Source organism: Siphateles boraxobius, unplaced genomic scaffold, assembly GCF_051911475.1.
Source record: "Siphateles boraxobius isolate OS27281-9 unplaced genomic scaffold, OSU_SipBor_1 26, whole genome shotgun sequence".
In the NCBI taxonomy this organism is placed as follows: domain Eukaryota; kingdom Metazoa; phylum Chordata; class Actinopteri; order Cypriniformes; family Leuciscidae; genus Siphateles; species Siphateles boraxobius.
In genome coordinates this window covers 6,750,231-6,767,730 of record NW_027508876.1, presented here as the reverse complement: position 1 = coordinate 6,767,730, position 17,500 = coordinate 6,750,231, and the positions used below count along the sequence as shown (strand labels likewise).

Below are 17,500 nucleotides of genomic sequence, written 5' to 3'. Positions count from 1 at the left end.
TCTTCTTCTTAATGGAATATTGCAGTATTTATTATAAATTGTTTATCTGTGCACATCATTATTTTTATTAATATTTATTTACATTCATGTGTTCTCATAGTCTTTAATAAAATAACTTCCCCTCCCCTTGCACCTTCATCTGTTCTTTTCTCTCATGATATGTTTACTGGCTCAAGGGCGGGAAAATAACATCCAGCAAACTGTCACTCACATGAGACAGCAATGGCAAACCAAGATTCAACAATCCAATCAATTCTAATGAACAAAATCCAGTCCCACACTACATTTTTTATAAGAAGCTGTTTCACTTGTCCAAGAAGCTGTCAATAGAGAAGAAAAGACTATTGCAACTTAAATTTTATGCCGATTTTAAGAATTAGGGGTTTGTTCAAATCCATACCAGTATTAGTACACTAATGAATTCTAATGCATACACTTACAATTAGTACACTAGTGATGATTTACTTCACAAACAATAGCAAATTTAAATTGAGCTCATCCATAAAATAAAATTCCTCAATGAATGGCAAAAATTTATGTTTTATTTTTTTCCAAGAAAGCTACAGTAAGGTCTTCATTAGCCATTAATCGAACAACTAAACCATACATCAGAGTTGTTTTCTGTATTAATGGTCCATAGATATCATGTCTTTAATCGTAGTTTAGAAAGGAAAATAGAACAAGTATTGCACTGATCATTAAACACACTGACAGACAATAAGTGGACATTTTTAGGACAATTTTCTTTCGCCAAGTAGCCCTCATAATTGTGACAACCCAAAAGTGCAAGTGTCCTGTGCTGAGAGGTTTAGTACATGCTCACTTGTCACATACAAATGTAATACCGTCTTCCATGACATGAAATGAGCATCTTTTGACACCTTTGGTCATTATGCTGGTGCATGCTGTGGAGAAAACCTGTTTGTGGTCATTTGACACAGGACTTTTAGTGAACAGCATCCTGTGAGTTACTATTCTCTGCCATGCTCTGCACAAATAGGGCTTGTCAAAGTCTGTAGCGCTTTCAGCTGCCTTCCACCTGTGAGATGATGATAATGATGATGAGCAGGGCACATATGACACCCCTGGATCAGATCCATAGTTCCTCATGATGGCGTGAGTGGTGGCGAAAACCACGATGCCGTAGTTTCTGCGGAGTCTGTCCAGCAACTCGGTACACTTTCTTAGGTTAGCCTCCTGACAAACAGTGCTCTCACCGCCACTGAATCTGTCCACCCAGTAGAACGCAGAGATGCTGTCGATGACCAGCAGGCTGACGGAGGGCTGGCTGGAGAAAGTGTTTTCGAGGTAATGCAGGGTTAAGAGGAGCTGTAATGAGCTGTTGCAGTGCACTACAGACAGCCTGCGCAGACATGAACGTACCCTCTCCTCTGGTTCATTTTCAGAGCCTTCACTCTCCTTTAAGTCTTCGGCCAAACGTCCCTCCAGAGCGCTCACTAAGCGAAGCATGTCAAAGTGGTAGTCCGTGTCAATGAAGACCACCCCGACCTCCAGACCTCCATTCTGCACAGGCGTGATGCAGCGGATGATCAGGTGGTACAGGGTTTCTGTCTTACCGGTACCCTCCGCGCCATGAAACTCCACAACGTCACCTGTACGGATGCAGAAATGAACTGATATTTAAAGATCACATAATTATGCTTTTTTTCATTTTACATTTCTTTTAATATAGCTGTTTGTGCATGTAAATGTTTTGAAAAGTTGCAAAGCAGTCTTAAGATATTAAGATAGTTAATCTCTTGAACAGAAAACACTTGCCTGAAAACACCTCGTTTGCAGTCCTGCTAGGGCTGGATGATTAATCGAAAAATAATCGAAACCGAAATTCAGAGCCTATAACCGACGTAATTTTACCATGTCGGTTATTTCGTTTTTTTAATCCTATTAATATTTCCGCCGACTGTGTGTTAATGTACTTTCCCCTTAAAACATATTACCGCGTGTGTAGTCACGTAACTCGGCCCCGTCCAGTCTGCGACATTGAAGCAACATGAGCCCCTTTCACACAGCGTGTTGATCCCGGGAAATTGCCAGAACAAACACCTTCTGTGTGAACGCAAACACGACCCGGGATTGATGCCAGGTTGGTATGGAAAGCCAAGAGGGCCAAAAACACGCGAATTTTTACGCGTATTTCACGCGTATTTCACGTGCATTTTACGCGTGAAATACGCGTTGATTATGTCACGCGCATTTCACGCGTATTTCACATGTATTTTACACGTAAAATACGCGTGAAATACGCGTTAAAAATCAGTATGAACGGGTCGGTGTCATTGGCTGCTGAAGACTTGGGTCTAACCACTTCTGTGAGCTTAGAGGGGTGTACATTCATAGACCAGGCTACCACCAGTTTACATTCTATAGATCAGCTTATTCAGGTTTTTTGTATAACCTATATGAATAATATATTTAAATAGCAGTTTTATGACAATTTAGATAAAAATAAAATTAACTTGTTTTTCTCCACTCATGCCTTTTTGTAAATAAACACATTAGTGGACATTCTAGCTTTAACATCAAAGCACTAAGTTGTGTGGGGAAATCAGTTACAGTGGAGGTAACCAATGCAGGTTTATGATCACTGCAGGTTTAAGATACAGACCACTGTAATCAATATCTGTCTTTGGAAAACAACGTGAGCTTTTGTTGTGCTTACATTTACAGCTATAGCAAGCAGGGGGCGCTTTTTCAAACCTTTTTGTTCTGAAATTGGGCACTCAGACAGACTGTAATTAGGTATACAGGTGATATTATCAATTTAAAGGAATTGAATGACTTAAAAGTATTTAAATATGTTATTTAAGGCTTTCAGGATTAGAATGGGAGCTTGTGCTCAGGTCAGGACAGGTATAAGAAATTGATTTGGCTTTCCTGACAGCAGAAGTATTTTACTGCTACCAAAATTAAATATCCTCCTATTTCTTTTTTTTCTTTTTCTTCGTTTTCTTGTGTAGCCCAAAGAAAATAGATAGATTGCATTTTTATGAACAACTATTTTTACCAAGATTGCCCCCTTTTGCATATTAGTACATTTACATATTATTATTATTATTATTATAACAGGGACAATGGACAGTAAAGAACTGTCCCAGAATTAGCTACAGAGCTCAATTTCATCTGCAGTCCCTGGCATTTGACAGATGCTTTTATCCAAAGTGCCTTACATTGCATTTCAATGTACACATTTACATTCTTATCAGTTCTTGCTTTCCCTGGGAATCGAACCCATGACCTTAATTTTGCAAGCGCCAACATTTCACTGTTTGAGCTACAGGAAAAGTAGGAATTTATCTGTAAAACCAATCAACCCAACTCAAGATTTCTAATATTAAAAGTTAACATTTGATTGTGGAAAAGTTTACAGATGTGGTTCTTGATCAATGCAATTGTAATGAATATCTGTTATAACAACATAACCTTGCTTCACAGGGACCAAATTACAGAAACGTCCTATCTTAAAGGTATTGTTCACTCAATTTAAAATTCTGTCTTCATTAACTCACCCTCATGTTGTTTCAAACATGCATGAGCCTCGTTCAATGTTTGGTTACTAATATTTGAAGATTATTGGTAACCAAACATTGCTGGTCCCCATTGACTTCCATAATATTGTTTTCCATAGTATGGAAGTTCCACACAAGAAAGAAACTTTGGAACAACATAAGGGTGAGTAAATGGGTGAACTATCCCTTTAAGCCCCAAGTTATAATCTGACAAGTTCAGTGTTTTAAATTGGTTCCAAAATGAAATCACAGTGGTTACTTAAGACAAGATATTACTCTGACTGAAGTTGTTTCTGCAATACATCCTCAGGACACTTCATCCACAGATGTAAATATTTAAATACCAAACCCCATTTCAATGGATGGAAGAATGACTTGAACTTATTGTTAAAATCTCTTCATTGGATGACAGACAGAAATGCCCGGAAACTCCTTTCCGTTTTGGAATTGTTTATGTTATTGGACTAAGACCCTCACCTCTTTTCGTTTCTTTTTATTTTTTATTTTATTTTTTATTTTAATTTTCTTCTTATATGTTCATTTTTGTGTGATCTATCAACACGAATACAACTGTATAATCGTTGTTTTATGCCTTAATTGTTTGTACTTGAATTCTCTATATTAATAAAAAAAATACAAAAATAAAAAATAAAATAAAAATACAGCCTCAGGAAACCATTCCTCATGTATGCAGCCATATATCAAGGTGGACCTCACACAGAAGGGGCACACTCACAGTGTCATTACATGGACATTTATCAACTTTATCATAGAAGGCTTTAATAAAATAAAGCTAACAGACATAGGCGTCGATTTCGGGGATGCGGTGATTTCGTACCACCAGATTTCGTCATCAGTCATTTTGTACCCACCACTTTTTAACTTCCGTCCATATTAATTTGACTTTTGGTTCGATTTTTGTGGACCGTTTTCAGTGGTTATGAGGAGCAATATGAGAGAGGAATTTGGCAATCATTGTCTGACCCAGCAAAAAAAAAAAACTATAATATATTTTTTATTGATTTTTCTGTTCGCATTTATGAGGGAAAAAACAACGTGTCAGTTCTCGTTTACGGACGTGAGCGTTCTGAAAGCGGCACTAAAAGACTTCTTTAAAACTTTAACAGAGACCTCAAACAGAACAGCTGCCTTTCTTTACATTTATTTTCGTTTAATCAATGTTTCATGAACCAATTGTCTGGATTTATTTAATAAATAAGAAGTAAATATAGCAGAATCACTACATGGAGGCGCCGGCGAGTGAATTGGAGTTTGTCTCATAAATTAACCGAAACTCGGCGTATAATGCACATTCACATTCACAGCGTATTTAGACACATTTAGATGCATTTATAATCATTACTTTTACCGGTTCTTTGTGGCAAGCGCTATGCGTGCGGTCGTGCTCTTGAGCACAAATTATGAGCTTTTGGCAATTTTTTTTTATAATTATTGACAAAATTAGAATATAGTAAAAGGTTTTTTTTTGTGTGAAAGTTTTGGGTGGGCCTGTTGAAAAGTGGGGCCGTGCCTGAGCTACAGGACATCGTCTTTGAAAACATAACCTGCGCGAAAGAGAGAAAAAAAAATAATGCGTCATTGTACCCAGCACTTCTGAAAATGCACTTCCGAATGCGTCTCTGTCCCCACCACATTTCAAACCAAACTGACGCCCATGATAACAAAGATAGATTGACAGGTGACACTGCAATGACTACCCTTTTAAATTGCTAATTTAACCCCTTACACTCTTTTTTTTTTTTTTTTTTTTACATCAGCAGGGTTCACTTGGAATGGTCCGAATGCAATGGGCAAACACGGTCCTCAAGGGTCAATGCCCTCTGCCCTGCAGAGTTCAGCTTCATTTCATTTTTTCTAAATGTAATACATTTTCAGTGAAATCAATTCTGATTTAAAATAGTAATGCATATGTTAACAAACTGACCCACTGTACCTTTTATCATGCAGATGATTTGTATGAATTTATGATCACAAGCTTGGATGTGTTCTGTCAGTGCTTGAGGAAGGTAAAGTAAGTGTGGAACTGAAAAAAAAAACGAGTTGGCTTTATAGCACAGTCTCATTTCAGTAAACTGCTGGTTAGGTATGAAATATGCCACATGGTGTCCGGTAAGAGACTTGGTGAAAATATGTTGGAATTTGAGAGTAACCTGTTTATTTGTCACCACAACAACTCAGTTATTAACAAGGATTGAATGGTTGTACTTAGTTGTGGGTGTATTAGTGTGTGGTTTTCTATAGAAACAGAAAATGCAGAGTAAATATTCTAACATTAAATATTAGAGACAACATGGCACTGACAACATACATTATACTTCATCTCATTAAACGACAAATTAAACCCCATGTAGCCTACTATTTAAATCGATTGCTGGACGTCGTAATGTTATTGTAGCCTACATAAATCTGATTTAGCATTTTATTAGCAACCCCCACCCCACCTGTTCCACCCACTTATTAAAACAAAGTTACGTCACTGATTTTTATGTTTATATGTTTACTTAAATGTTATATGGTGTTTAACCAAAGTGTCTAATAATTTTTATAGATAAATTGCTTTAATACCAATTACCAAGGTGACCTGTAAATTACTTCTGCTGTCAGGAAAGCCAAATCAAGTTCTTATACCTGTCCTGACCTGAGCACAAGCTCTTATTCTAATCCTGAAAGCCTTAAATAACATATTTAAATACTTTAAGTAATTAAATTCCTTTAAATTGATAAAATCACCTGTACATCACCAAACAACAAGGTTTGAAAAAGCGCCCCCTGCTTGCTATAGCTGTAAATGTAAGCACAACAAAAGCTCACGTTGTTTTCCAAAGACAGATATTGATTACAGTGGTCTGTATCTTAAACCTGCAGTGATCATAAACCTGCATTGGTTACCTCCACTGTAACTGATTTCCCCACACACCTTAATGCTTTGATGTTAAAGCTAGAATGTCCACTAATGTGTTTATTTACAAAAAGGTATGAGTTGAGAAAAACAAGTTAATTTTATTTTTATCTAAATTATCATAAAACTGCTATTTAAATATATTATTCATATAGGTTATAAAAAAACCCTGAATAAGCTGATCTATAGAATGTAAACTGGTGGTAGCCTGGTCTATGAAAGGTACACCCCTCTAAGCTCACAGAAATGGTTAGACCCAAGTCTTCAGCAGCCAATGACACCGACCCGTTCATACTGATTTTTAACGCGTATTTTACGTGTAAAATACACGTGAAATACGCGTGACATAATCAACGCGAATTTTTACGCGTATTTTACACGTGAAATACGCGTGAAATACGCATAAAAATTCGCGTGTTTTTGGCCCTCTTGGCTTTCCATAGGTTGGGGACATAGTAACATTGCCGTTTTTAGTCCCGTAACGCGCGCTGTGTGAACAAAAGCCATAATCAATGCCGTGTCGTAATGATGGCGCTAAGCCGGGATCGTTCGCCAGCGTGAAACGGTTCGTAATGCGCTAGTTTATGATCGAATCAGAGAAAATAATGCACAAGTGGTTTCTCGAGAGAAATCGCAGCTCACAAGCAAACTATAGACGCCGCTGGGAAATCTCACGTGTCTTTGCGGGTTGTGTGTGTCTGTGTGAACGCACTCTATTGATTCCGGAAAATCACTGGCAGTGTGAATGAACCAAAGTCAAACGAACCCGGGTCAAATCACGGGCCATTTTATCCGTGTATTTTCCGTGAAAGGGAACTCAAACACTGAGTCAACTCAGCAACAGGAGCCGCTTGTACCAAAGAAACACGCGAAAAAAGAGAGAGACTGACAAACGCCCAGCAACACGTGCCTCCACTCCACAAAGCAGGTTTCGATAACACAAGCATTTACAAATGCTACACAATATGAAAAGGATTATTTTTTTTAGTTTTATACAAGTTATATTTTACTTTTAAGATGGCAATATTTACAATAATTTATTTTGTTTACAAAAAGAACTCTTTTCTACATTTCTAGGAAACTTTCTTTTTACATTAAAACTTAATTACTTTTTTTATAAGACGTTTTTATTTCAAGCATTGTTTGCTTTGTTTGATTCAATTGTTTGAAATATTTAATAAGCATTAAAAGCTATCTGTGTGTTTCCTTATTTTAGAATCACAAAGATAGGATTATGCATTCTTTCATAAAAAAAAAAACCGTGAACATATTTACAGTATAAGCCTTGCCAGTGACACATGAGGGAATTTTTTTTAAAATAATCGTTCAATAATCGTAATCGAGGTAACTTGTTCGATTAATCGCGATTATGATTTTAGCCAAAATCGTCCAGCCCTAAGTCCTGCTATTATTTTTGTGACTATATCACCATGTTACATATTTACATAATGAAATCAGTTGGGTAAGGGATTGTTGATGTTGAGGAGACGCTGTTTTTTCACTACGAGGGCAAAAAATTCATGTACTTCAAATACCGACACCATAGATTTAACACTGTTTACAGCTGTTCGTGAAGCCTCGGAAACTAAAACCCCATTATAGTAAGGCCGTTAAATTTCCGATATATACTATGTGGTTGACCAATCAAAACAAACTGGGCCAGCTGATCAATTGATGAGTGGAATGGGGAAAAAGCAAAGTTATTAAAAGTGAGTTACTTGTAACTTGAGCGGCAAATTTTTAGAATGCCGTTTCATGGGTGAGAAGCTGCAAAAGACATAAGACACGGAACAGTCAAACACGTCCTCTAAACATTGAAACAATAGGAAAAATAGCGCAATGGAATGCAAAAACTTGTAAAGAACTACTACTGTATGTTTGATATTTCATCTTGCATGATGGTGACAGGCTGAAAGGTGCTGTTATTTTGTTTTTACAAAGCATTTGCTGTTAATAATAGCCTATTACGGGTGTTATTGATTGCTTTTACTTTTTGGCAAAGAAATATTAAGCAATATTTATTTTATATTATTTCTGAGTATATAGAATAAATATGTTTAAGATACGTTTGTACAATGTTTGCCTTTATATTCAAAGCATATTTTCTGCAAAGATATAACAAGTCATTTGTTTTACATTTACACCATGTTGATCACTTCAGGTGTGGTGCACTTGGAATATAACTTTTAACTAGATGGTTAATAAAAAGAATGTTACTTGAATCATATTGTAGTTGTTTTTAAGTTGACTAGCTAAACATAAAAAAATATCAAAATTTCAATTGTTCTAAAAAAAAAAAAAACGCGATTTTTGTTTTTTTTTTGTCATATCACCCACCCCTCCTTGACTCTCTCGAGGGATGAGTCGAGCATCAGCACTTCGTGGTGAAAAAAAATCTCCCCATGCCACAAATCTAGCTATCTGTACCACAATGCACACGACCAGTGCATCGGCCGTTCTATGGTTGCTATAGTTGCCACCGGAGGGGCTTCAGTGACAAGGAGAAAGGGACAATTTTTTCCTCAAAGCTTTGATCTCATAGACTGACCTCTTCTGTGTTCCTGACAAGGCAGTCGTAGAGAAGTTTAAAGAGCTGAGGTCTCAGTCAGCAGCTTTCAGGAGATATATCCCTCTCTGGGGCCTGTGAGGGCTGAAGGTTATCCCCTTAGGGCTGAAGAGTTATGTAGGGCAGTATAGATTCCCTCTACTTCATTTACCTCTCTCCCCAACTTCTGTTGGGTTTTGAATAGAGATGTATGCACCCCTTTGGATGGGTGCTCTACTATAGCCTTGGTTCGACAATGTTAATAAGTAGAGTAAGCATGCCTCTGTGCGTCCCTCCTTGTTATCTGTTGCATTCTATGTGCTAAAAGAAAGCTCCTGTTTACACCTGGTATTAAGATGCATTTTGGTTGATCGGATTACAAGTAGACGGGGGAGACACATGCCAGTTTACACCTGGTGTTTTAATCTGTCTCTTTTGTCCAATGTAAGCACGTCAGCGTCTGTGAAGTGGAGCAGGACAACGTCCCACCAGTCCTTGTTTCAGACTCTCATCCACAGACAATTGGTTTTGGACGTGGGGTTTTACTGCGTGATAAATATAAGCAGCACGGCAAAACAGTTCATATGCTCATTGTCTCCAAATCATGACCAGAGACGGATAAATATTAAGTCTGCTGTTTAAAGCAAATAAAGAACAAATAGAGGAGAATAGTTATGCACAAAAAGCGGCAGTATATTCGTGCAGTGTGCGCATGTCAAAAAATCAATTCCGATTTGAAACTTGTGACATATAAACGCGCACATCAACCTGATTACTTTATTTATCTTTCATGTAAACACCGTGTTCGGATTCATCAATCGTATTGATTTCATTCCGATTGAACCAAAAGGTGTCCATGTAAACGTAGCTAATGATGGGCAATTCACAAGAGTTTATCTGTTTTGTTTAACTCCCTCTCCATATGTTGTTGGGTCTTAAAGAAGGGATATATGCTCCCCTTTGGTAGGGTGCTTCTATAGGGATAATCAGTGTGTTACGAACTGATGAGTAGAGGTGGATTGCAGATGGCATCCCTCGTCATTGTAGCAGTATAGTCTAGTCATTAACTAAAGTTAATCCTGGATAAGTGCTTCTACTCAAGTTATGGTATGAGCTAATCTCCCCTAATCACTCTAAGGTTGTTAAAATTGAGTAAGAGCTCCCCTGCAGTAGGTACTCCCTAAGAGCCTTGTCAAATACTGGTGTGATATGCCTGACATAGCTGAAGCTCTGCTCTTGGGGCTGTTTAAGGCAGAGGCCTGTTCTGTAAAGGAGGGAGGAAGGTGGAACAGCCATGACTTTCCTTGCTGTAAAGCACAGAAGCTTGGGGATCTTTCCTAGAATTAGGGACTATTGGACATTTTCTCCGTTGGGGATTTCATCCTCCAGAGAAACCAAGCAAAAGTAATCGAAGTGCCTGTTTGGCATTACAACAACGAGAAAGCTTACGAATGTTGTCAATATGGAAGATATTGAAAAAACTCTGGCCTCAATCCAACTAGAGGTCGGTAAAATCGCAACGCAACAAACGGAGATCCTGCAGCTCACGAAACAGGTGAATCTGCTACAGGCTCAGGTGAGCGGCTATGAAGTTAAACTAAAGAAGATAGACGATCAGATTAAGGAACTGGAAAAGAGATTAGACGATGTAGAGCAATATTACCGTATGGATGATCTGATTATCTCTGGATTGAAAACACGACTACGTGCTTATTCCAATGTCGCTGCGGGAAACAATGCTGATGATACAACTGCTGAGACGGAGACCCTGGAATTCCAGGTTATCCAATTCTTCGGTAATAAGGAGATTCCCATTCGCAGTAACCAGATCTCGGCCTGTCATACACTACCTCGGAATAAGAAATATATTCCTACCCCATCGGCAATCATAATTCGCTTTGTCAACAGAAAGGACAAGATCGCCTTGTTGCAGCAGGGTTTCAAGTTAAAAGGCACGGGAGTGTTTGTGAATGAACATCTAACAAGCAAGAACGGGAATATTGCTTATGCAGCGCGGCTACTGAAAAAGTCTAAAAAGATTAAAGCGACCTGGTCTCGGAATGGTAAAGTTTATATTCGAACGAATGGTGCAACACGAGAAGAGGAAAGAGCTGTGATGGTGAAGGAAATGGACGAATTGAACTTGTACAAATGATGATTAGAGCTGAGTCACAACATGAACTGTGGATGGGCGGACCTATTACTTTATTTTTTTTATTTTGGTGTCATTGACTGTGGATGATGATTATTCAATTCTCTGGGACAGATGGAATAATCAGTTAACTTTGGTTATTAGTCCTTTTGATCTAGGAGGCCTTTTCAACCAGGAGACAGTCAGTTTTTTTCACGTGAGTCTGTGTCGATTTTTTTGCCAATTTAATTTTTATGGCTTCTATTGACTTGCCCATCTTTGACGATTACTTTTATTTTTAATCCGTTTGAGCAGAATATAGACAGTTGTGGTATCTATGATAGTTTCTTTAATCCTGATGTAAATCAACCTAATTTAAATTTATTAAAACTGTCTGGCAAGTATTACTCTGAAGGGCAAGTTAATTCACTGCATCAAACTATAAAATCTTCTAAAAAAAAGTTTCTCTACTTTCCATTTGAATATTCGTAGTATGTCTAAAAATCATGACGAATTGAGAATTTTCTTGTCAACCTTAAATGTTTCCTTCTCAGTCTTGGCTTTTTCTGAGACTTGGCTGACTGATGTATTTTCTTTGTTCCCCTTACCTAATTATTTATCTTTTCATTCTTGTAGAAAAAACAAAAGAGGAGGGGGTGTCTCTTTATATGTTTTGAATTCCTTTGATGCTGGTGTTAGGAACGATCTTAGTACAGAATTTGATACTACTAACACAGAGTCTATATTTATTGAAATTCCATTTGGTCAACAATTCAATGGTAAGAGCATATTGATTGGATGCATCTATAGACCACGAGATTCAGACCATAACACATTTATTGATGCACTTCAATCAACACTTGAGTTAATAAGCAAAGAAAGTAAATTATGTTTTTTACTTGGTGATTATAATATTAATTTACTTAAATGTGATTTACCACAAACAGTTGATTTCTTAAATGCACTTCATTACTTTAATTTTTTTCCTCTTATTACTAAACCGTCTAGAATCACCTCCTGATCTGCTACTCTTACTGATAATATTTTATTTTATTCTTATAATTTTGAGGTCATTTCAGGTCTCCTGAAGTGTGATGTTTCTGACCACTTTCCTGTTTTTCAGTTTATTCAATCCCGCCAATTAATGTCTAGCTATCATAAGAATGGGTCAAATAAATTTCGTAATTTCTCTAGAAAGAACATTGATCATTTCAAGTCTGTCATTGGCAATATCATATGGGAGGAGGTACTTGTGTCTCAAGACGTTAACAGTGCATATAGTTTATTCTTAAAGTCTTTTAATAAGGCCTTGGACTTACCATTTCCGTTGACGAGCACAAAATCTAGAAATAAATACTCTAAGGGGAAGCCATGGATATCTGATGAACTAAAAAACCTTTCCCGGAAAAAAAATAAACTTTATAGGAGGTCTATTCTTAATCCTTCTTCAATTAATGTTGAAACTTATAAGAAATGTAAAAGACCATTTTACATTTTTAGTAAGAAAAGCAAAGAAAAATATTATTCAAATCAATTTGCAGAATCTTCTAAAAATATTAAGACAACATGGCACCTCGTTAATCATTTATTGAATCGCACTAAATCCTCATTTACTGCCCCTGTAGTAATGAACAGTATGAAGGGGGTTCTCTCTAACCCTGTTGATATTGCTAATGGCTTTAATGATTTCTTCATATCGGTTGGTTCTGATCTAGCATCAAACATTAATGATTCGGATATACATCCATGTTCTTTAATCAAAGGTCAATATCCTTCATTTTATAATTTGGACCCACCAACTGTTCAAGAGGTTCGGAATATTATTTTATCACTTAAAAATACAGCTCATGGTCATGACGGCATTAAAAGTGTTCTTATTAAAGAGACAATTGATTACATTATTAAACCTCTCATTCATATTCTCTCACTGTCCTTGAGAACTAGAATTGTCCCTCAGAATTTGAAAGTTGCTAGGGTTATACCAATTTTCAAGACCGGTGACTCCAAGGAATTTGGTAATTATAGGCCAATATCAATTCTCCCGTGTATATCGAAAATCTTAGAAAGACTTGTCTATTCGAGATTATTTAATCACTTGGATACCAATAATATTTTATACAAATATCAATATGGTTTTCAGAAGCGACACTCTACTGAGCATGCCCTCATTCAACTTGTGAACTATAGTTCTTCAGCTCTTGATAATAAAATATTTGCTCTTGGAGTCTTCCTGGACTTGAGCAAGGCATTTGATACTGTCCGTCACAATATTTTGATTGCCAAACTTAGTAGATACGGAGTGGAGGATGTTGCTTTGAGATGGTTTAGAAGCTACTTAACTAATAGAGAGCAATATGTTTACCTGGAAGGTTATACGTCAATGAAGTCACAAAATTATGATTGGGGTCCCTCAAGGATCAATTTTGGGGCCTCTTTTATTTTTAATTTATATCAATGATATGGCTACGACTTGTACCAAACTCCTGCCAGTACTAGTCGCAGATGATACAAATCTCATAGCTTCTCACCAAGACTTCAATATTTTAATAAAAACGGTCAATGAACAACTATCATATATTGTGGAATGGTTTCAACGGAATAAACTCACGCTTCATATAAAAAAATACAACTTTATGATTTTTTGTAATACTAACAAACATTACCCTATAGAATTATCTAAGATCTTTATTAAAAATATTCAAATCGAACTGGTTCAGCATACTACTTTTTTGGGAGTCATTATAGATAGTGGTCTTAAATGGTTTAATCACATCGACTTCGACTAAAATGTTGGGTATATTGAGGAGGGTTTGTCCTTTAGTTCATTCTTCAGCATTTTTAACCTTATATTATAGTTTTTTGTTTCCATTCATGAATTATTGAAATATTGTCTGGGCAGCTACCTATTCTACCTACCTGAAGAGATTAATAGTCATACAGAAGAAATATCTCAGATTTATTTCTCATTCTAATAGATATGCACCCTCGGCACCCCTTTATAATAAATTTAAAGTTCTCCCTATTGATAAGGTAAATATTTATCAAACATGTTTACTAATGCATAAGTTTATATATAGGAAACAAGATCTACAAGACTCTTTTCAGAGTTTTTTTATCCCTATTTCACATGTACACTCATTTCAAACTAGACATAGCAATAATAATTTAGTCTTACCATACACACGAACTACAAGACATCAATTTAATATTTATTTTAGAGGTCCTAAGCTCTGGAGTGATTTAAGTCCATCGTTGCGTTCAATGTCCTCTTATTCAGCTTTTAAAAAACACTTGAAGAGACTATTATTGCTAGCCTGACGCCTTTATGTAGTTTTTTCTAGGTATTGTTTGCTTGTATTGAATTGCTTTGTATTGTTTGTTGTTGTTTTTTGTGTGTGTTTTGTTTATTCTTCTTTTTTGATGTTTAGTCTGCATGTCTCATGAGTCAATAGGAGTAGGAGTGGAACTCTGTACAAGCCTAGAGTGGCTTCGTTCCCTCCTTGCATTGTTCTGTACTTGTACTAAACGTGCTAAATAAATAAACTAAACTAAATTAAACTCAACATTCCCTTAGCTTGGCGTAGTGGGTATTGGTTCCCCATAGCTTAAAAAAAAAAATGCAGCATCAAAGTTCCACTTCAAAAGGTTATGTCTCAGGTTACGTCTGTATATAATGTAATGTATATAATATAATATAATATAAAATTCTATGTATTTAATAGGATTGACTGTGCGTGGAAACAATCATGTGCTTGTATCTTTCAATTAGTATTTGATAATGTAGTAAATGTGCATGTGTGTGTGTTTTTTGTTATTGTATTAATATAAGATGCATTGTTTTTTTAGGGTGCCTTTTTAACATTCAGTCAAGAATCTACAGATGGGAAATAGCCATTTGGCTAATTCTGGCACATTTACAGTCATGTTCATTAATGTGTTCTCTCCCTGTAAACACATACAAATAAATACATAAATAAAATATCCATCGAATTTAAAATACAAATCCACATTTGAATGCAAAAATGGCGCATTCGGATTTTAGGTGTGATCAGGCAGCCTTATTGGTGGCAAATGATATTGTGATGATAATAGTTGCGTTTTAATATTTAGTTAACCTTTTCAGTTAAACCCACGAGATGTGGCGCTACTGCGTTGTTCATTCAGAACATTGCAGAAATAGAGAAGCTCAGAGTCAAAAAATTTCAAAACCATATCCAGACAGAATGCATTTTCTTTGCTGTTCTTCCATTGTTTTCTATGACAGACATCTTAGACTGTACCACTCGTAACTTATATAAGAGAGCCCATTTAGAAAGCCATCTAAATTTAAAAGTTCAACTTTAAAAAAAAACATTACTTTGTGGGGTTTTTCCATTTATTTGATTTATAAACATTAGTTTAAACATGATGCACTTTTTTTACAGACAGTTAGCCTATGTCATTGCTTTGAATAAACAATTTAATGCAGTGCACTAATATTTTGCTCATTGCGCTCTATTGTGGCATCAGGAGACAAGCCAAAAGCTTTTTTTCCCCCTAATTGACAGAATGCCTTTTAAATTAAAATATAATTTGAATATTAGTAATATTTAATTCAAATTTAGTTTTTCAGACATTTTGACAGCCATAATACCAAGACGCAGTATCTTGTTACCCTTCTCAGCGGACCAGGGATATTCATAACCTATTCTGCAACATAAAATACACGAGTAATAATGTATTTTAATTGTCTTGGAAAAGGCAGTTGCTAACAAGTGGCTAAATGGGACTACAGAGTTTGTCGGGAACATAAAACGTCATTGTGAGTTTAAAGCATGCAACCATGGTGTAGTTCCTTTTTTAACTTCTGCTTCAAAATTCAAAAAGTTGAATTCACTGAAAAGCTGAAAAAGCTATGTTCTTCTGTGAAGATTATCATGATGAACAAAATGTGTAAAAATCATAAACGTTTGTTGTTCACAAAAGCTTACTTTCTGCAACAATTTTTGTAGTTTTTTTCATTGAGGGAACCAGAGTGATGCTAACTTCCAGGTTGCCCAACAAAAATACGTCATCACTGCAGCATTCTATTAAATTGCTGAATTTGAATTGACAGGATGATAAATTTGAATTTGAAGGTAAAATGTGTTATGTCATCACTAGTGGCACCAAATGGTACTGCAAAAATTATTGTTTACAAAAAGGTTTCTGGAACACTCCCCGTATACCATTGGTTGGCCAATGTAATAATAAATGATAATTAATGTATGTTTGTTTCATTTAACTAGTGTTGTACGAATGCAATTCCAATAACTTGTGCGTTATGGATAATTCAATTCACATTCAATGCATGAAGGGTCAGTTTGATTTCACTGCACCTTGACGTGGACCGCTGTCGACAGGAAATATATTGGGTTCAATGTCCCTCAATGACGGTCGCCCCTCAAGTCTGGTTACCAACTAGAAAAAACACAAACATTGGTGTTTACAGCAAGAAAGGCATAGCTAGTGGCTTTCCAGTACTGGCTATTGTACGACCCCATTCATACATAGTGCATGAACATGTCTGAACCTTTGTACTTCCACTCCAACAAAGATTTAACGTTAGTTGAAAACTGTCATGATGATTGTTTGAATGAACCTATTGTAATGTATCTACAGGAATAGTTCATGTTTATATTCCTTTTAGCCGGTTTAAAACTTAAACATGCGTTAAAATCTATTATTTAATTGTAAGTTTTCTTACAGCTTTAATGTGAACTGATTTGTCAGATGTACCTGTGCGCCATTCTCTGCCATTCTGACTCGCGCTGTCATTTCGTTGCTAGTTTTCGCGCAATTATTTCAGGATTCTATTTCCTGATACATAAGCGTTCGACTACATTTCAAAACAAGAGTCCTCCAAACTTTTTCTGACAACCTAATATTGAAACCCCACAATAACATGCATTTGTATTTAACTTTCTTTTTTATTTTATATTTTGTCGTATTTAATAGAATATGAGATAATTTATTCAGAAATTGTGCAGAATCCTTGCATGTGCACAGTTTGAACTGGTAGCTTTCACTTTTCAGTTTTATTCTGGACTTTCATGTTAATCTATCATTTAATATGCTATAATTATTTTATCTACTTCTCATAAAACAAGAGTAGGCTATAGTATGAAAATGTGTGATTACTTCAATTACTTCCTTTAGACGTCAGATATAACGTCTCAGAGGGTATAACGATTGTTGTTTTTCTAACATATCTTTTTAGTAGTAGCTAACTAAAATAAATTTGAAGAATGACACATCGATATTTAATAAAAACGTTAATTTCTGACAATCCATACTGTGGACACACAATAGAAACGTTTTGAAAAGTGTGAAACACCATACACATTTATATTTATCAC

The 17,500-nt window shown here is 36.1% G+C and overlaps 1 protein-coding gene across 1 annotated transcript; it reads right to left on the bottom strand.

Moving 5' to 3' along the window:
• Positions 1-5: 5 nt before the first annotated feature.
• On the bottom strand, positions 6-16,965 carry xrcc2 (X-ray repair complementing defective repair in Chinese hamster cells 2). The gene is made up of 3 exons (XM_077244239.1): positions 16,881-16,965; positions 16,481-16,562; positions 6-1,613 (listed from the first exon to the last, which is right to left on the bottom strand). Exons 1-3 carry the CDS (start codon positions 16,917-16,919, stop codon positions 820-822), a joined length of 915 nt encoding a protein of 304 aa, XP_077100354.1. The 5' UTR covers positions 16,920-16,965; the 3' UTR covers positions 6-819.
• Between the last annotated feature and the right edge of the window lie 535 nt (positions 16,966-17,500).

Excerpts from the sequence above, each read along its gene's own strand:
- xrcc2 (XM_077244239.1), bottom strand. The coding sequence starts at position 16,919 with ATGACAGCGCGAGTCAGAATGGCAGAGAATGGCGCACAG. Across the intron at positions 16,563-16,880 it reads TGGCAGAGAATGGCGCACAG|TTGGTAACCAGACTTGAGGG; the intron begins GTACATCTGACA and ends TGTTTTTTCTAG. Across the intron at positions 1,614-16,480 it reads CGACAGCGGTCCACGTCAAG|GTGACGTTGTGGAGTTTCAT; the intron begins GTGCAGTGAAAT and ends GCATCCGTACAG.